The sequence below is a fragment of the Sinocyclocheilus grahami genome, unplaced genomic scaffold, assembly GCF_001515645.1.
Source record: "Sinocyclocheilus grahami isolate Dianchi unplaced genomic scaffold, SAMN03320097.WGS_v1.1 scaffold1581.1, whole genome shotgun sequence".
NCBI classification, from domain to species: Eukaryota; Metazoa; Chordata; class Actinopteri; order Cypriniformes; family Cyprinidae; genus Sinocyclocheilus; species Sinocyclocheilus grahami.
In genome coordinates, this window is record NW_015506760.1 from 37,491 (window position 1) to 58,115 (window position 20,625).

At 36.2% G+C, this 20,625-nt stretch overlaps 2 protein-coding genes across 3 annotated transcripts in view; both read right to left on the reverse strand.

Annotated features, from left to right (window-relative positions):
• Positions 1-165: 165 nt before the first annotated feature.
• On the reverse strand, positions 166-8,995 carry parvg (parvin, gamma). 2 transcript variants are annotated; one of them, XM_016257660.1, is made up of 13 exons: positions 8,883-8,995; positions 7,794-7,853; positions 6,803-6,870; positions 6,503-6,605; positions 5,413-5,553; positions 5,211-5,326; positions 3,598-3,653; positions 3,462-3,496; positions 3,267-3,328; positions 3,116-3,184; positions 2,242-2,343; positions 1,786-1,858; positions 166-601 (listed from the first exon to the last, which is right to left on the reverse strand). In XM_016257660.1, exons 1-13 carry the CDS (start codon positions 8,884-8,886, stop codon positions 528-530), a joined length of 963 nt encoding a protein of 320 aa, XP_016113146.1. In that variant the 5' UTR covers positions 8,887-8,995; the 3' UTR covers positions 166-527. The 2 variants fall into 2 exon arrangements, with proteins under 2 accessions (XP_016113146.1, XP_016113147.1); XM_016257661.1 differs by lacking the exon at positions 8,883-8,995 and adding an exon at positions 8,251-8,454.
• A 1,850-nt stretch (positions 8,996-10,845) lies between these two features.
• The window catches only part of LOC107571343 (beta-parvin-like), a 22,465-nt gene continuing 12,685 nt past the window's right edge, over positions 10,846-20,625 (reverse strand). The window contains exons 3-13 of the mRNA XM_016257658.1: positions 17,334-17,404; positions 16,242-16,344; positions 15,973-16,113; positions 14,552-14,667; positions 14,407-14,468; positions 14,268-14,287; positions 13,527-13,588; positions 13,372-13,440; positions 13,192-13,293; positions 11,880-11,952; positions 10,846-11,235 (exon numbers count right to left, since the gene is read on the reverse strand). Of these exons, the coding sequence (XP_016113144.1) occupies positions 11,159-11,235; positions 11,880-11,952; positions 13,192-13,293; positions 13,372-13,440; positions 13,527-13,588; positions 14,268-14,287; positions 14,407-14,468; positions 14,552-14,667; positions 15,973-16,113; positions 16,242-16,344; positions 17,334-17,404 (896 nt within the window). The 3' untranslated portion in view covers positions 10,846-11,158. The remainder of the gene's footprint in view (positions 11,236-11,879; positions 11,953-13,191; positions 13,294-13,371; positions 13,441-13,526; positions 13,589-14,267; positions 14,288-14,406; positions 14,469-14,551; positions 14,668-15,972; positions 16,114-16,241; positions 16,345-17,333; positions 17,405-20,625) is intronic.

The window sequence follows — 20,625 nt, forward strand, 5'->3', positions numbered from 1 at the left end:
TTATCCACAAACGGTTCTTCAGACTCAAAGTAATAGAGCGCGTCACACAGGCGCACACACACACACACACACACACACAGTCGAGAAGTCTATTAAAGAAAAAGTGACATCGTTTCAGAGCTGCTATATATGCCACTTTTTATTTTAAAACAAGTTGCAAGTCAGCAGAAAACTGTTGAGCGATACATTAAGACTAATGCACATCTGTCCAAAAGAAGAAAAAAACATGGAAAGTAGAAGAGTGAAAAGATTACATTAAATTGAAGCTGTCAGCATCCAAAAGCAATTTCCATGATGAGATGAGTGGCCATGTCCTCTCATTTTCTCTCTGAAGCCTCTTCAATGGTTCAGAGACACTCTGTACAATTGCTTCTAATGTGTTCTAACACTCTGAGTGCCAAAGCAATCTGACTGTCAACTCTGTGCCCTGATTTTTAGTCAGAAGAAAGATGCACATTTACAGTGAATTTGATTATTTAAAGCATTCTGAAAGGTTTTATTGAATTGAAAGGTCTGGAGTGGCTAGATTATTTGTTTTTGTGCCTATTGAATAAGTAATACAGCACTTTCACAGTGGCTGGAACATCTTGGGAAACAATATCTGTGAGAAACATGAGAAATGGGCTTATTATTGAATGAACAACCAGACAGATCAGCAATCAATGCTAACAGCTATTCTACTAAAGTAGTACACAAGCAATATGGATTTTAGTTCCAGCAGTAGCACACATATGCTTTATGAAGTGTTACTGCATCATGAAAAAAAATTAATTCAAGATGGAAGATGAAGTGAGAGAGTTCTTGATTATAAATAAGAATTGAAAATGACAAGTAATGAGTATTTATTTGAATATGAAAATATATATTAAAACATTTTTTTTTATTAAACCATTCAGTTTAATTTAAAAGACAATTTTACCCAATATACACTAGTCCAGTGTTTCTCAACCAGGGGTCCGTGGACCCCTAGAGGTCCTTGACGTAAGGCCAGGGGGTCCGTATAAAGTATGAATTTTTGTGACATGACATGCTCCCATGAAAGAAAAATCCAATATAGCTGATGATATGGCCAAATACTGGACAAGTCAACTAATTTGAATTATACTTGACTGCATTTGGTCCTCACAAAGATACAAACGATACATACATGAGTCAATTTTGTTCTGGGGGTCCTTGAGGATGGTTCTGAATTGGACTGGGGTCCGGTACGCGAAAAGGTTGAGATTCACTGCACTAGTCAACATTTGAAGTGGATCAAAACCTTTCATCAAAGTTGTCCTAAAACCTAAAACGTGATCTTGTCTTAGGACAACTTGATGAATTTTTGAGACACTTCAAATGTTGACTACTATATATCAGACCGATGGCAGGAAAATGATGCTGCCTAATAAGATTTGAGTTTCTCAAGTGGTTTTGTTTACAATGTACACACTCGACAGCAAGGGTTTGGATTGTCCAAAAATAATTACCTTGAGGGTCGACTGACTGAACAGGAAGTCCTCGGTCTATGAGAAGATCCAATGCAAGCATCACATTATGAAGCTGCATAGGTGAATAATCAACAATGACAAAAAGACCAAACATTTTTTTAAACAAACAACTAAACGTAATGTAAACCCGCAACACTGCATATTCTCTGGTAACCGTGAGATCAATGTTGACTACTATATATCAGACCGATGGCAGGAAAATGATGCTGCCTAATAAGATTTGAGTTTCTCAAGTGGTTTTGTTTACAATGTACACACTCGACAGCAAGGGTTTGGATTGTCCAAAAATAATTACCTTGAGGGTCGACTGACTGAACTGGAAGTCCTCGGTCTATGAGAAGATCCAATGCAAGCGTCACATTATGAAGCTGCATAGGTGAATAATCAACAATGACAAAAAGACCAAACATTTTTTTAAACAAACAACTAAACGTAATGTAAACCCGCAACACTGCATATTCTCTGGTAACCGTGAGATCATTAGTTTTGATTTCTGTCTTTTGCATTACCCTCGGTTTCTTAACATGCCTTATGCTGCTGTGCTGTCATATCCACAGTCATCCTAAGAGACGTTAATTATACAATGGCGAGACATTTCCTGGAGGTGCTTGTGAAGTTACACTGATGTAAAATCCTATAAGCCTGGAATAAATAGCGCTTATTGTTGTAAAGCGAAATGGAGCTCACTAACAACATGGTTCTCTTGTTTCGATGCAAATGCAAAACTTTAAATATTTTCTCAGGTTCTCACCATTTCTGAGCTCCCGACAGGACAAAGGAAGAACTCACAGAGTGGAATGAAGAAGCCCTCCAACTGACCGATCAACAAGAGCAGAATCACTCCATCTGCAAACTAACAAAATCACATTATAAAATCATAAACATAAAACGTGACATCAAAAACAAGACCATTAAGGGCTTATATCGTTAAAAAATATTTCTGTGATCATTTTAATTCTAAAAAATCCATTCCGTTGTCCTCTCGCATCAAAACCCACCGACATATTTGGTTACAACTATTTAGGACTGATTTCACTTGTAAACAGTGCTTGCTTGATCTGTGCATATTTCATCTGAATCAGGAGAGAATCACATCTTAATGATGTGTTTGTTTATTAGAAACATGCAGCTTTTGGCTTCACAAGACATTAATTGATGGACTGGAGTTCTATGGATTACTTGTGGATTATTGTGATGTTTTTATCAGCTGTTTGGACTCTCCTTCTGACGGCACCCATTCACTGTAGAGCATCCATTGGTGAGCAAATGATGTAATGCTACATTTCTCAAAATCTGATGAAGAAACAAACTCATCTACATCTTGGATAGCTTGAGAGTAATACATTTTTAGCATGTTTTCATTTTTGGGGTGAAATATTCCTTGAAGTATGTGAGCTTCACCCAACTCATTCTGACGGCACCCATTCACTGCAGAGGATCAGGGTGATGTAATTAACCATTTCTCCAAATCTGATGAAGAAACAAACTCATCTACATCTACATTTAGGATGGCCTAAGGCTAAGTACATTTTCAGCAAATAAAATTTTTTGGGTGAACTATTTCTTTTACTTCTAAATTGACCTCCAGAAGAAAAAAAGAGGCCTTTATACTAGGGTTTGCTCACCTGTTTGTCAAGGTCGGTCACGTTCAGTCCCAGAGATGACATGTTCTTATTCACAAAGTGCAAAATGGCCTGTAGGAAAGAAAACTTAATGAAGCTGTGGAAGATGTGTGTCAAAGGCTACATTTAGAGATGTGTCGAAGTGGATCCCAACCTTTTTCACGGTCTCAATTTTGTGAGCCTCCAGCTTGAAGAGCTCATCAATGGGACAGTCCTCTGCAAAGACAGTGCAAGAGAGAGATTATGAAGCAAACGCTTTCTTCTATATACGCCTCCACTATCTGAAAGTTACTGATGCTTATAAATATGGTAATGAAAAAGCTCAGAGTTCAGCCTCCGTTTGACTCACTGTTAGATTCTCTCTCTAGCGCTTCACTGGAATTACTGCGGAGACACACGGCAGACCATGAAAACATTGGTTTGGACAGTGTCAGAGATTCAAAGTGCAGTTAAATGTTTAATAGGGAAGGAGGATCTTCACAGACCTTTGAAATGTAATGAATTCTGTCTGCTTGTCTGCCTTGATGCCACTTTTTGTGACCTGTTTAACAAATTAGATTTTAATGAATTCTGACAATAGGAATATTTAACTTCTGTAATGTAATTTAACTGCTCAGTGAATATTCCAAATGAATAATGTGGGACTTGAATCCATTTGGATCTGATTGGATGATGGATACTAGGCTCCTATAATGTTGGTTAATATAATTTTTCTCTGGATATGCAGCTTTGATTACATGAGCAGAAAAACATAAGCAGATTTTTTTTTCCTTTTAATAAAATGCATATTATTTTTTTCAAATAATATGCAATGTGAACTGTGAGAAAATTATATAATTTTTTTTCGTTATAATATGCATATTGATTTTTCAGATAATAAATTGTGACAAAGTTATGACATATTTTTTCATTATAATTTTTCAAATAATGTGCAATGATTGTGGTAAACAAATTAAGCCATTTTCATTATAATATGCAGATTAATTGATTTTTTCAAATATTTTGCAGTGATAAATTGTGAAATATTATGAATAAAATATCTTTTTTTTTTTCAAAAACTATGGAATGATGAATTGGCAAAAATTATACATAATTTTTTCTTTTTAATACGCATATAGATTTTTTAGAAATATGCATTGATGAATTGTGAAAAAAAATACGAAATCAATGTTTTCACTATGATATGCATAGTCATTTTTTAAATAATATGCAGTGATAAATTGTGAGAAATAATGAAAACAACTGTTCATTATAATATGTATATTCATTTTTCAAAAAAATATGCAGTAATGAGTTGTGAAAAATTATAAAAACAATTGGTCAATATAATATGATTATTTTTTAAATAATATGCAATGATGTCAGTTTTTTCCATAATAATATTCATGTTAATTTTTCAAATAATATGCAGTAACAAACAATGAAATGTTATGAAAACATGCAGTCATTTTTTTCGTTATAATATGCATAGTTATTTTTCAAATATGCAATGACGAATTGAGAAAATACATGAAAATAATTGCTCTTTACAATATGCATATTCATTTTTGAAATAATATGTTGTTTGTCATTTCTCCGATCACAAATGCAGGCATGGTTTTATGTTTACGCGGCGCGATGCAACGTGTAAAAAGACAGTATAAATCATTATAATCCATAATTATGTCCCCACTGGATGCAACAAATGCCTCGTTTATAATGGGTTTTAATGTTTTTGTCTCGTCGCTCCAGCCTGACAGGGCATCATCACAATATGTGAGGGGCGTAAAACATTTCCGTCACACGCTTGAGGTATTCGGCCAATCACAATGCACTGGATAACTGGCCAATCAGAGCACACCTGGCTTTTCAGACCGATGAGCTTTGTAAAAATAGACTCATTTCAGAAAGGCGGGGCATAGAGGAGAAACAAGAATGTACAGTATGTGGAAAATAATGTGTTTTTTTAACCTTAAACCGCATAAACACATTTCATTACACCAAATACACAAAATAATGTTCTTTTTAGCAACATCATATGACCCCTTTAATATACGGCTGGTGTATTTTTGAAACATTTAATTTACACATTCAAATAATTTCAATATTAATCACTCACCTCACACTGGATGACCTCCACGCTGACGTTTACGGGCAGGACCAGATCGGATTGGAAACGTCTCGCCATAGCAACCAGAAGATGCAATGTAGCCAACAGGTCTCTGCTGTGAATGACTGACAGATTTGGGTGGGAGAACAGTGGGCATATGCTTATAAATATGTAAATAGGTCAGTGGCAATAGCTGATCTGATTGGCTTACGTTTAACATTCCATTTGGCCGTTTCCTCGCTCATCTCTAAGGTCTCGTTGAGAGCTGTCAGGATCACCTCTAGTTTCCGTATCTGTGCGTCAGTGCTCAACGCGATCTCCTCTGCATGTAACTGAACACCTGCTAACCTGCCTGGGATGAAAACATACACGGGCGTGACAACGGGATTGTATAGGTGACCTTTCACCTCAAGAAAGTCTTAATTTTTATGACAATTCAACAATAGTTTACCCAAAAATGAAAATTTGCTGAGAATTTACTCACCCTCAGGCCATCCAAGATGTAGATGAGTTTGTTTCTTCATCAGAACAGATTTAGAGAAATGTAGCATTACATCAATTGCTCACCAATGGATCCTCTGCAGTGAATGGGTGCCGTCAGAATGAGAGTCCAAACAGCTGATAAAAACACCACAATAATCCACACCACTCCAGTCCATCAATTAATGTCTTGTGAAGTGAAAAGTTCCATCAAGATGTTTTTAACTTCAAACTATTGCTTCCTAAAAACTATAATACGAGTCCTTTCATATTGCTTTCTTCAGTGAAAAAAGTCATCTTGTCTGAATCAGGAGAGAAATATGCACAGATCAAGCACTGTTTACAGTCCAAAACAGTTCTTAATAAATATGTGGGTGGATTTTGATGTGAGAGGACAACAGGAGTTGGACTTTTTTTCCACTGGAGGAAGTGTTATTAGGAATTATGGACTGACAGAAGCGACAGTTTAAAGTTATGTATTTCTTTATTAGAAACACACAGCTTTTCCCTTTACAAGACGTTAATTGATGGACTGGAGTCACGTGGATTACTTGTGGATTATTGTGATGTTTTTATCAGCTGTTTGGACTCTCCTTCTGACGGCACCCATTCACTGTGGAGCATCCATTGGTGAGCAAATGATGTAATGCTACATTTCTCAAAATCTGATGAAGAAACAAACTCATCTACATCTTGGATAGCTTGAGAGTAATACATTTTTAGCATGTTTTCATTTTTGGGGTGAAATATTCCTTGAAGTATGTGAGCTTCACCCAATAATGTGCATGTTAATCATTTTGTTGCTTTGACATGATTCTTACGTAACAGGTGATGAAAGACGAGTCCATCATAGAGGTCTTCCTCCAGTGCTCGCACCACAATGTGTTCAGCTTTCAGAGTTTTGTTGATCCATTCCACCAAAACCTGCCACAAAGCACCAGAGAAAATCCACAGATATTCAGACCCTCCTCAGGAAATTATGTTCTCCCTGAGATCACTCGGTTAGTTAGTAGAGTCAATTAGTAGACATTTTTAATAACTCAAACCAGAAATCTCCCGGTTATCAAACCTGAGCATTAGCTATATGCAACACCACCCTAAAAAGTTGTTAAGTATCTCACCTCTTTAAGTTTGTTGAGTTTGGGGTCTTCTAAAGATGTCGGCTGAACGATCATTCTTCTCTCTCCTCCTTAAAACCAACAATAAAACGTAATTTGCCACGTTATCAGGATCAGGATGCTTATTTGCTTTCAGCTATGGGTCTGTCCTTCATAAAAGAGTATGACTCCATACTAATTCACAAACTATACTTGCTATATAGTATAGAAGATTAGGATTAGTGTGTCCTGAATCAACTGTACATTTTTATGTAAAAAACTCAAATGTAATAGTATAATGTAATATCAATAGAAAATGAATTTAAAGGAGCTGCATGCCATTTCAGATGTTTAGCCTTAATTAGACACAACCTCTCCAGAAACCTCACCCTCCAAAGACCTCCAATTTAATGTCAGCAACCTCATACTTGTAAAAGAGACATGGACAGAAAATATTTTCTGAATGGCTTCTCACTGTTTAAAGTAGCCTACATACTGTATGTTCTGAATGTATGCCTAATTCTACTAAACATTTTATTATTATTAAAATATTAATATTACATCAAAAAATTAGGGCTGTAATTATTTCCCGTTCTTTCATTATACTGGAAATGTGAGGTTAAGCTGAGTGCATTGCATTGTGGGATATACTGTTCTGTTTAATGTGCTCTAGTTGTATTACTACACATAATGGCTTATCTAGAAGGGTATTCCATGCATACAGAACATTTGCATTTTGTGCACAGTAGGCCTATATACTGCATAACAAATTAAATAGTAGCTAGTACTAAGACTAGTGTGGTTTCGAACATACATTTTAGTGATATACAGTATGTTAGGTAATAAGAACAATTAAGATATTTTTATATATTGTCCCAAAACTAGTGTACATACTGTAGCCAAACGTCTGTTATTTACCATTATTAGCAAAGTACATAAGTAGCTACACAGTAGAAGAATGTAATTGGGATGCACAGTCCTAACATTGCCATATGATGATGTGATGATCGCTCACCCTGAGGACTGCCGAAGTCGCCCTTTTCCTCTTCAGCTCCACAGTCTGCCATTCTTTTGACTGTTTCAAAACATGTTTTTTTGTCAAAAAGTGAACTTTATTAATAGTTTCACTCAGCAGGCATTTGATTTCTGGTGCTTCTGTTTGAAAACCAAAGCACATATAAAGGCATCATAATTCTCATTTTAGAGTAAACTATTGCTTTAAATGTGTAGCAATGAGGTAAAATTGAGAGCAAACTGAAACTTCACAGATGTTTATCTGAAATATGCTATCCAGATTAGCTTTACAATTAATGTTCATCAACAGTTGTATCAATTTTGATTCTCCAAAGCAATTCTAGGAGAAACATCTGAGGCAAAGGCGTGATTGAACCTAAAAGAGAAATCCATGAAGTCTACGGAGATGCTATGAACGAGCAATACAGTACAGCCATGTTTGCTGTCAAAACTTTCACCTCAGCTCTCGCCACACGTCTGGAGAAATCCTTCTTCTTTCAGATGAACTGTCGTCCAAATGGTCCTGTCACCTTTCCTACAAGGATCGAGTAACTTCTACAACACAACCGACCATCTTTCTGAATCGACTAAAAACAAAAACAAGAACTCATATACGGGTGAGGCCTGTTTCAAACACCAGCCAGGAAGTGGTAAGGCACCACTTCCTCTTTCGTTGTATTTTGTAGAAGCACAAATCATGTTCTAAACTGTCACACAGTGCAGCAAACACACACAGGACCCTCTAACAAGGCTGTACTGTACAGGGGTCTAAACATGAATATTTGAGTCAGTAACAGACAATAACGTTCACTAGCAAACAACCAAATAGTGATATGATGTTTCCTCTCTTCAAATAACACGCTCCAGGTTTGAGAGCAACAATTGCATATATTTTCCACTCTCTCTTACTGTGATGGAGAGAACGCCTCCCTTCGACTAGAAAAACCAGAGGTAATTTGGGCCGGAGGGTTACCATCCCAATGAATTTCCCCATTAAACGCAAGTTTGAATCCAGAACAAACAACTGAAAAAAGACCCTCAAAGGTGCATCTGAAAACAACAGGATTATTTCGCTTCAGACTAGACTCACCCATCTGTGGATGTGTTTACATTCTGCGTCATCCTGAGAGATACAGTCACACTGGAAACTACGGTTTGCGTAGGCCCCCGAAGAAATGAGAATGGTGTCTGCCCATGCAAAACTGTTGTTACGCAGTTGCAAAGGTGTTCGGAGTGTCCTTACATGATGCTGAGCGGTTGCATAGGAGTTAGGTGTTTGCTAGAGTTTTGCTTTGCGGTTGCAAGTTGGTTGCCAGGGTATCGCTGTAGGGTCCCTTATGAGTTCTGATTGGATTTTAGAGAGGTTAAAACAACATAGTTGCTATGCAGTTGATAATACAGTCTATTAAATTAAAATAAACAGTTTTCATATACAGAATTATTCATGCTTAAAAACCTTGGTCTGTATAAATGTTCATGTGTCTCACACAGGTTTAAAGATTCATTTAGTGTGATTCATTATGACAGACTTACACTGTACCTTTAATTTATTTAGTGCCGTTTGCTACATGAAGCATCACTATTAGTGTTGCTCACATTTAGTGTTACAAATTTACAGCTTCCAGATGATATACGTACATTAAAGGTTGACACGTAACTTTTTGTGTTCGTGCTGGAGACATTAATGGTTCAAATTATGGGACGCAATGACTATGGAATATTGGGGGTTCGCTTGACTTGGACCAATAAGCAACCACTCTAGCAACAAATTACCAATCAGTCTGAGCACCCATGTAATGTCCTGCCAACAACCTACGAAACCCAAGAAATTACATAGCAACTCCCTAGAAACCATCCAGAAGACCTCAGCAACCAGGGCTGGGTAGATTTCTTTGGGACGCAAATTGATTACAAATAACATGACAAAAAAAATGTAGTATTAACGTAATCCATTACATTACACATTTTAGGTAATATAATCAGACTACTTTGATTAATTTTAGATTACTTTTGACCTAACTTTATATCACATTGATTTAAATAGGATAATCTTTTACCATATTGACGTAAAAATAAAAGAGGAGGAAAATATATTTCATTTGTTGTTATTAACAAAATGAAGTGCATTAAATATCTCTTTACATCAAGGTTTCCTAAATTGGAGTTCATGAAGGAACTGCAGGGGGCTCGTGAATTTATTGAAAAGCTTATATTAATTAAATTATAAAAATGTAAAACTAAAATAAATCATTTTAAAATAACAACAATCAAATTAAAGCACATACAAAAAAGATTTAATATGTTTACCTGCATGTCACGTGACCATTATCCAACGTCAGAGAACCGTGAACATGCAAATGTGTTAGTTAGTTAACTTATTACCTTAAAATCTCAGGGGTACTTCAGATAAATATATTAGGTGAAAGAGGTTCGGCTGACAAAAAAAGTTTGTGAATCTCTGCATTATATATAAGACATAATAAACTTGAATCTGTGCATTTTAATGTGTCCGAAAGACAAAAAGACATTGATATGTCATAATAACCCACTGAATAATACTTTAATTGATGCCATGTTGAAATTTTGAGAAAACACTTCTTAAAGTTGAAATGATTTTTGTAAATCCAGTAGTCTTGCTCTGTGTAATTAAAGCCATAGTGACTGGTCTTTGTGTGAATATCCACAAAACTGGATAACTTTCTGAATGTATATAAGCAGTAGGCTTTTTTTAGAAAGATGAAAAAGAAGAATTAGGCAGAATCAATAAATAATGAATCATTTGTTGCTATTTTGTAAATACGTAATCAAGTTATCAATAAAAAGGTAACTGTAGTCTGATTACGAGTATTTTAAAATGTAATATAATCTATCATTACAAGTGCCTAATTTTTGGACGGAACTGTCAGAAACTGAATAACAGTACCTTAGTAACCACCCAGAACACTGAAGCAATCACTGATTGAGTGTAAGTGGTTAAAAAACTCTATCAATTCATTTTTTGAGAACATCAAGAGTCAAAATGAATTCATTCCAGCATGTAGAAAGTACTTGTTTATTTGAAATAATTACAGTATTTCTATTAGAATAAAATACTCAGTGCATTCCAGCACAAAAAGTCATTCCGGTGTAGTGCTTAAAGCAATGCCAGGCCTCATTTGCGTAAGTCAAATGCGAGAAAAATAAAATATTTGAATGAGCTGCTACACTGACGCATCTTTAAGGCTGAATACATTCGATTCTGGGCATAAATAAGCCAAATAATACAAAATATTTCATTCTTGCATACAGAAGTAACACCAGGGATGTGTGTGCATGTGTGAGCGCAGAGTGAGGCATGTAGCGACTTTCCTCGGATCGCTTTCAGTGCTACTCTGAGTTCTTGTAGTTGGTGAAAAGGTTGTAAAGCACCCTGAGTGTTGACTTCAGATTCAAGTTCACCACGTCTGCAGGACACAAACAACAGAATCACTGTTAAACAGACAGAGGCTTGAATAGGTTAACTGTCATTGTGAAGGAAAACAGTGTGTGCTGCATCAACTGAAGAACATCTCTATCTAGTGGATAATGTGGGTAACATTATGAAACAGATGCAGACAATGAGCTGGTCTGTTATGATGTCTAAAGGTTGTGTATATAACGCTGATGTAACATTGCTGGCACTGATTTTTCTGGTACCTTCTGGTCTCGCTTTGGGTTTCTGTAATCCACCATCTTGCATGAGCTCGAAAGCAAATGAGACATTATGCACCTACAAGACAGAAAAACACTCTAGCAATCCTTTTCATAGTAATTAGTACAAAACCAGTTTTAAATGTTATAAAATAGAAAAGCTCAAGTAATTGTGAGTTTAATGCCATAAGAATTCCATAACGTCCACATAATCGGACTTAAGAAGTCCACATCAGACCACATCAAACCATGTTTAGTGAGAAGTAGTGTGCTGCATCAACTGAAGAACATCTCCATCTAGTGGATAATGTGGGTAACATTATGAAACAGATGCAGACAATGAGCTGGTCTGTTATGATGTCTAAAGGTTGTGTATATAACGCTGATGTAACATTGCTGGCACTGATTTTTCTGGTACCTTCTGGTCTCGCTTTGGGTTTCTGTAATCCACCATCTTGCATGAGCTCGAAAGCAAATGAGACATTATGCACCTACAAGACAGAAAAACACTCTAGCAATCCTTTTCATAGTAATTAGTACAAAACCAGTTTTAAATGTTATAAAATAGAAAAGCTCAAGTAATTGTGAGTTTAATGCCATAAGAATTCCATAACGTCCACATAATCGGACTTAAGAAGTCCACATCAGACCACATCAAACCGCATTAGATTAGACCACATACTTGTTGAGCAGTATTCACAATATAATCAGACTGGTTTGATGTAGACTTTAGTCTAATGTGGTTTGATGTAGTGTGATGTGGATTCATAAAGTCTGACAGGGTATGATGCAGTATGAGGTTTTTTAAAACAAACCAGACTTCATCAAACCACAGCAGACTCTGTCAGACTTAATGATTGCACATTAGACTCAAGTCTATATCAAACCGTATCAGACATCATAAATACAAATTGTCTGATGTGGACTTGTTTAGTCTAAAGTGTTATGATGCAGTCTGATGTGGATTCATAATGTCTGACAGGGTATGGTGCAATTCTAATAAGGCATTTGAAAACAAACCTGACCTCCTCAAACCACATCAGACCCTGTCAGACATAATGACGGCACATTAGACTCAAGTCCACATCAGATCATATCAGCATGTCCATATCAAATCATATCAGACTTCATAAACACTATTCATCTGATGTGGACTTGTTGCGATTGATGTGGTCTGATATGGTCTGAACAGTATTCATGAAGTCTGATTGGTTCTGACGAGGTCTGATGTGGTCTAGCATGGTGTTGTTTGATATAGTCTGATGTGGATTCATGAAGTCTGACAAGGTCTTCATGAATCCACATGAGATATCTGAAAACAAATCAAACCGCATCAGATACTGTTAGAATCTATCTTAGACTTAACAAGTCCACATCAAACTATATCAGACCCAATCAAACTTTATAAATACTATTCATCTAATGTGGACTCACTGAGACTGATGTGGTCTGAGTGTGATATCACCTGAAGAGATTCATGAAATCTGATAAGGTCGGATAATGGTTTGATGTGGATTTGAGTCTGATGTGGTCTGAAATGGTGTATTTTAGTCTGATGTGGACTTATGAAGTCTAGACAGGGTCTGATTTGGTTTGATGAGGTATTTAATAAATACAAATCAGACCTCATCAAACCATTAGACTACATTAGACCATAACAGAACAAATCAGTCCTCTTTAGACCACGTCAGACCTTACCAGTCCACACTCGACCACTGTGGCACACTTACCTTCTGTTCGAAGCTTTCAGGCGTGAGGTAGAAGTTGTACAGCGGCACAAAGTAATTTTCTAACAATCCCATCAGTAACACCAGATAGACACCATCTGCAAACTTCACACACACATGAAGAGGTTTCTGAGCGGTTTAGATCTACAGATCTGTGTGAGAGTTAACAGATAAAGTTCATACCTGTGATTCCAGCTCCGTCACCTCCAGGTTCAGTTTGTTCAAGTGTGTATTCACAAATGTAATCAGCGACTAAAGAAACAGACATTCAAGGTTCATTTTTGTATAATCGGTACCATTGCACAGAAGTTCTTGTCGCATAAAAAACCGGTCCTTACTGTTTTCACTACATTCAGTTTGCCAGGTGCATGATCCAGTAAGGTGTCAAAAGCATCACGTTCTGCAAATGACAACAAATTAAATAGTGTTTGACCATTTTTCCCAGACTAATAAAAAAACCAGATGAACCATCATAATGTACTTGTGGGAAATACAGCTAAAACTAGTTCCTGATGTTCACTGGTTTTATAGGTTCTACTTGAATAAACCACCTCGGACCAGTATGGAAACCCATTTCCGCCACTGAATAAAAAATAGAAAAAGTTAATTGCTACTTTTTATCTCACAATTCAGACTTTTTTTCTCATAATTGCGTGATACAAACTCGCAATTCTGACTTTTTTTCTCAGAATTGTGAGTTTATATCTCACAATTAAAAAAAGTCAGAATTGCGAGTTTGTATTATGCAATTATGAGAAAAAAAGTCAGAACTGCGAGTTATAAAGTATAACATATCAGTCTACCCCCCTCAAATTTTGACTTTAAACCGCAATTGCGAAAAAAAGTCAGAATTGCGAGATATAAACTCACAATAGCAAAAAAAATTCTGACTTTTTTTCTCGCAATTCTGGCGCAATAGCCTTCTTTTTTTTTTATTCAGTGGCGGAAACGGGCTTCCATAGACCAGCAATGAGCCAGCTACTATTTTTTTTTTAAACTAGACCTCTGTATGACCTGGATTTTCCAGCAGCTTATTGATTCTTAAGGAAAAACATGAAAATGTGTATGAAAATACTTGCCTGATCTTCCAATCATCATTCTGTTGGAAACAGTGAACGCACAGTCAGCATCAGACCACACACTCAACTACAAAAGCCTAAATTTCTGTTATAATCATCTTTCACCACTAGATGACCACATTGGAGCATCTTATCTTACTCTGTTGTGGTACTTGTGAGTTGTTTGGTCACATGAGCAGTCTGCAGGATTCCCTCCTTTTTCTGAGACAAACACAAACCTTTGTAATTAGGGTGAAGGTATTTGATATAATGTTCAATTTCACACTTTAATAAACCCAGCATACCTTGACCACGATCACCTTGACGGACACATGCTCAGGTAAGCGGATGGGTGCCGCGTAGTAGATGGCCAGCGCCAGCAGCAGGTACACGATGGACACCAGGTTCTTAGAATGGATTGCTGAAGATAAGACAGACTTAACATCAACAATACAATTGATAACACAATTCTTTATTTTTGATCATATATTTAAAAATGAATTTAATTAAAAATAAAAAAAATTCTCAATTTTACTGTCTCTTGTGCACAACTTAGAGCATGTTACATGGAATAATAAATATATACATATATGTTTGTTTTAATAATATTTAATTAATAGCTTTTTATAATATTTTATTACAATTTTATTCATTTTAATATGTGATTTTGTCATTAATTACTTAGGTTCATTTTTATTTCTTTTTCTTTTTCAGTTTTAGTTTTTATTTATTTGTAGTTAGTTATATATACAATTATATTTGTGTTCATAATATTTAATTTAACCATTAAGAATGGGTAAATGTCATGTTGTATGGCATTATTTATACTATTGTCATTTGTATTCATATTTGGAATTCACTTTTGTTTTTACATTTGTTCCCTTATTATATTTGTTTCCTAATATTTCAGTCAACCAATAAGAATGGGGGAAATAATTTAGCATTATTTATTAGTAGTAGTAGTAAATATACTCAATTTTCATTTCATTTTAGTATGTTTTGTCATTAGTATTAGTTTTTTTTTACCGTTTCAGGTTTAGTTTTTATTTATTTTCCGTTAGTAATTTTGGTGCTTAAACTTATTTCAGTTAGTTGCTCATTTTATTTTATTTGAGCTTTATTAACAAAAATGTTTTTAATAGTTTTAGTTTTAGGCAATGATGATAACTCGGATACATTTTTATTAATTCTTATTATTGGTTGAATTGTTCCTTTAAAGGAACACTCCACTATTTTTGAAAAAACAATGCGCAATGATATTACGCAGTGCCTGAAAATAGGCTTATTGGAAGTTACCTAGCTGGGGACTATTTTCAGGCGCTGCGTAATATCATTGCGCCTGCTGCAACCCATGGTACGGCAGCAAAGTTCCTTGATTATTACGCCGGAATGAGAGTATAGTTCCTAGCCATATCGGCCTAGAAAATCGCAACTTTTCATTTTCCGTCGGTCTTAGTACACGATGTAACTACAGAAGAGTCAAGTTTTAAATAGGAAAAATATCGAAACTCTTTGGTCATTTTTGAGCGAGATGCTAACGGTCTAATCAGATTCAATGATCTATGCTAAGCTACAGCTAAAAGTGCTACCGCCAGAGCCGGAGATCGGCTGAATGGCTTCGAAAACGGTAAAACTCAACTGTTTAACTCTAGGGGAGTTGGAAAATGAGCCTATTTTAAAAAATAGTGGAGTGTTCCTTTAAATGCGAGTGTGTTTCAGTGCTCACAGTCGACACTCCACTCCGTGTTCCAGTCCAGCGGTCTGAGAACTCCATTAACAGCCTCTAGAACCGTCTGCAGTTTCTGCTTCTGTCCGATCTCTGACTGCGTCACCTCTGCCACATTCAGCTTATGACCCGACAGCTTCTCTGAAGGACACGACACACAGAACACAGAGCATCCTCACTGCACTGAAAACACCACAGAAAAAGACCAAACAGAAGTTCAACACGAGAATCAGAATGGAAAAGATCTTTGTCTTAAGTCTTTCTCTCACCGAACAGTTTCTGCAGCACCTGTCCATCATACAGATCTTCCTCAAGGTCTTTCACGATGATTCGGTCCTCCTCCAGTTCACTGTTGATCCAGTCAATGAGAACCTGAGAGGAAGAGTTCGTACCATAGAAAATGGGTCAGTGAGTAGAATGGTAACTATGCAAAATGGGCGTGGCTTAGTGGGCCAGATGTTCACTCTAAAGTGTGATAGGTTTTTATTATCATGTTATTTTTTTCAGCACTGATTAGAATGGACCAATAACAATCACTGGTGATTTCTGTTAAGTTTTTATCATTTAATCTTCAACATTTTTGCCCCATGTTTATGCTCTACAGTCTAGGCCTAGGCAGTGTTGTTATTGTTAACTAAAATTAAAATTATTAAAAACATAATTTATTGGGTTAATTAAAATAAAACTGTAATAAATTAAATATAAATATGTAATATATAGTTGAGGAAAGAGGAACGATGACCAGGTGTAATAACACAGCTAAAACTCCAAACATACTTGGTTACACTTTACTTGAAGGGGTGTGCATAAGACTGACATGACACCTTCATAATCATGACATGACACCTTCATAATCATGACATGACACCTCCATAATCATGACATGACACATGTCATGAATATGAAGGTTTTTTGTGCATGTTTATGACAACTAGCATTAAGTGTCATTCGCTCAGTTATGTAATTGTTAATGCAAAGATGACATTGTTTGAGATGTCTTTATTATGGGCTATGGTTAGGGGTAAGGGTAGGGGTAGGGTTAGGTTAGGGTTAGGTCAAATAATGTCATATTTGCATTAAAAATGACATAACTGAGCGAATGACACTTAATGACAGTTGTCATAAACATGCACAAAAAACCTTCATATTCATGACATGTGTCATGTCATGATTATGTAGGTGTCATGTCAGTCTTATGCACACCCCTTCAAGTAAAGTGTTACCACATACTTTAATGTCGAATTTAAAGTGGCATTATTGTCTTTATCTGCCATTTCTTTTCTTTTCTTTTCTTTTTTTCCCCTTTCCACAGACTTTACTCTGAAATGTTCATCCAAGCTTTCAGAAAAGGTGTTTTCTACCTTCTGGAGGTCTTTAAAATTGAGGTCTTCTCTGGAAGTGGGGTCTAGAATGGTCCTCTCTGCATTTTCCTCTGCAAAAATCAAGGAAGAAAGAAAAAAAACTGAAGAACTGTCTTGGGTGTGGGTGCATTTCACCATCTGTCTGACTCAGAAATCAGGGTAAGTAATAGACATGGAGCAAACGAAAAGTGTCTTCCACACCCAACGATACCACAAAACTTAGTTTAGGATTTCTTAGTAATGCATTGCTTAAAGGGGTCCTATTATGCTCTTTTACAAAGTCTTGATTTTGTTTTGGGGGTGTACTAGCACAGGCTCTCATACTAGGTTGCTCGAAAAACACATTATTTTTCACATATTTTACATTATTACAACACCTCTCTCCCCAGTCTGGCATGAACGGCTTGAATAGTTCCTGTATCAAATGAAGGCCCGCCTTGTGAAATACGAAATGTGCTGTGATTGGTTCTCTGGGCCAGTGTGTGCTGTGATTGGTTAGCTGGGCCAGTGTGTGTTGTGATTGGTTAGCTTGGCCAGTGTGTGTTGTGATTGGCTCACTCGGCGACTGGTCAGGAAATGTCACGCCCTTTAACATAGCCGCCTGCGAGCTTCAGTGTAAATATTGCGTCAATATCAAATCAATTTGAGCGCGATTTAAACCCGGATGATTGTAACCACTCTAAGATCGTCTGCTTTGGGAAAGCTAGCGTGTCTCCGACATAATGATAACACTCGTTGCCTTCTCTAGTGCAGCTCAACCAGGTCTCGTCCCATTCGTCGATATTTGTGATGTCACAAATCCCGGAAAATACGTGTTGTAGTCCAAAAGAGTCGTTCATTATAGTTTTCGAAAATTGATTTCTGTTAAATAAAATATCTCTTTTTGAAGTGGACTTTGAGCTTTGTAACTTTGCAGATCTTTTTTATGCTCAAACAGCAACATTACAGACTAGCTAAAGTTGAAAAAGTGAAAAAGCATAATAGGACCCCTTTAAGTGCCAGCTTTGTCTCAGATGTTTCTCTTTAAATTCATAACTAAGAGAACAAAAACAGACAAAAATGAACATTTGCTGAAAATGTACTCACCCTCAGGCTATCCAAAATGTAGATGAGATTGTTACTTCATCAGATTTGGAGAAATTTAGCATTACAGTGAATGGGTGCCGTCAGAATGAGAGTCCAAACAGCTGATAGAAACATCACAATAATCCACAAGTGATCCACACCCCTCCAGTCCATCAGTTAATGTCTTGCAAAGCAAAAAGCTGCATGTTTACAAGAAACAAATCCATTATAAAGATGTTTTGAACTAGTTGCTTCCAGCTAAAATACAAGTCCTCTATCCATAATATTGCTTTCCCCAGCAAAAAAGTCAGCTTCTCTGAATCAGGAGAGAAATACGCACAGATAAAGCACCATTTACAAGTGAAAATACTTTGATTACTTGTGGATTACTGTGATGTTTTTATCAGCTGTTTGAACTCTCATTCTGACGGCACCCATTCACTGCAGAGGATCCATTGGTGAGCAAGTGATGGAATGCTATACATTTCTCCAAATCTGTTCTGATGAAGAAACAAACTCATCTACATCTTACATGGCCTGAGGGTGAGTACATTTTCAGCAGATTTCCATTTTTGATGAAAACACAATCACTGTGATTTTTTTAAAAGCTTGTAAAAAAGTGTCTAAATGGGACTACAGAGGTTGTTGGGGACATTAAACATCCAAACATGTAAACTCATCTACTCACTAGTCACTTTCACAACCTTGTTGTGTTTATAATCGTGCTTTTGCAAACTATTCTAACTTAAGCTTTCAGGAAAAGATAAAAAAATAAAGATTGAATTATTTTCTGCAATAATCTGAGTGATGCTAATTTACAGATATACAGCATCACAACAGCCCTCTATTCTTAGTGACATCTAGTGGAGGAGTCAGACATTACATTGATTTTAATGGACGATAAGAAGCCAAATGTTACCAAGCAGCGTGTCCTCAGGGAGCAGCTCTGGGCCGGCGTGCAGCAGTGGGGCGTTGATGGCATTCTTACCCTCTTCCTGAAGGTCACTCACTATGAAGACAAAAGAAGACAAATAAAGCATCATAAGCATCATATTTTCTGGGACATGTACCATGATAATACTATTGAAGTACATTGGAATATAGTAATAATTCAATACCATGGTAAATATCAATGTACCCAGGCACACAGTAAGGGTTCTTCATGTTTGTCTGCATTGTTTCAGGAAAACATCTATGATGAGCAAAGCGGCTAATATCACATAACTCGCTGCTATTGCTAAATCAATACCAGAAGCTCACTGCCGTTTCAATTAACTGATTAGTGTGCAGTGATTAATCAGCTGATTTATGAGTGACTCTCTCTCTTCCTCTGTCAGATTATTACAGTTCATTTATAATGTGACTTGATGTCTCGTTCTATGGAAAACAGCCTCAGTTTAGCGCACTTCCTCTAAAACGCAAATAGTCATCAGGGTCAAATCCAAACATCAGAAATAGTTCCTCCTGTATGCTACACACCCACACCATCAGCAAAGACGCATTAAATGTACCAAAAGTGACAGTAACGGCATTTATAATGTTGCTTTTTTAAATAAATTCTGTTCTTGTGAACTTTCCATTCATAAAAGCATCCTAAAAAAAAGTATCAGTTTCCACAAAAATATTAAACCGCTAAAACAATGTTTTCAACATTGACAATAATAATACGAATGTTTCTTAAAGAAGCATATTAGAGTTTTATTCTGAGAATAAAACTGTTTGCAAGCTACACATATATTTAATTATATTATTTAATGCCATCAAACGCTTTTTGGAGGCTCTTAAAAGTGTGAAATTAACTTATGGTTTTCATTTTGACATTACAAATAAGGATAGAAAGCTGAATTCAAATTACATACTGTACTTACAAAAAACTATCATTTGAGACAGTGTTATTTTAGTATCAGTGATATACTATTATAGTTTTATTAATATTTGAATTTAGATTTTATTTTCATATTTTCTGTTTTAATTTCAACTTCACTTACATTTTTAATATAGTTGTTAGGACTTCAAGTTAAACTAAATGAAAAAGAGAAATGTTGCTTTGGCTAGCTGAAATAAAATAAGCTGAAGTTATATGTTTAATTTACACTAAAAAAAATGCTGGGTTAAAAAGGGACAAACCCAGCTATTGGGTTGTTTTGACTCAGCAGTTGGGTTGTTTTGAACACAACCGCTGGGTCAAAACAACCCAATAGCTGGGTTTGTCCCTTTTTAACCCAGC

Excerpts from the sequence above, each read along its gene's own strand:
- parvg (XM_016257660.1), bottom strand. Across the intron at positions 3,329-3,461 it reads GCTAGAGAGAGAATCTAACA|AGGACTGTCCCATTGATGAG; the intron begins GTGAGTCAAACG and ends CTGTCTTTGCAG. Across the intron at positions 3,185-3,266 it reads AAATTGAGACCGTGAAAAAG|GCCATTTTGCACTTTGTGAA; the intron begins GTTGGGATCCAC and ends TCTTTCCTACAG.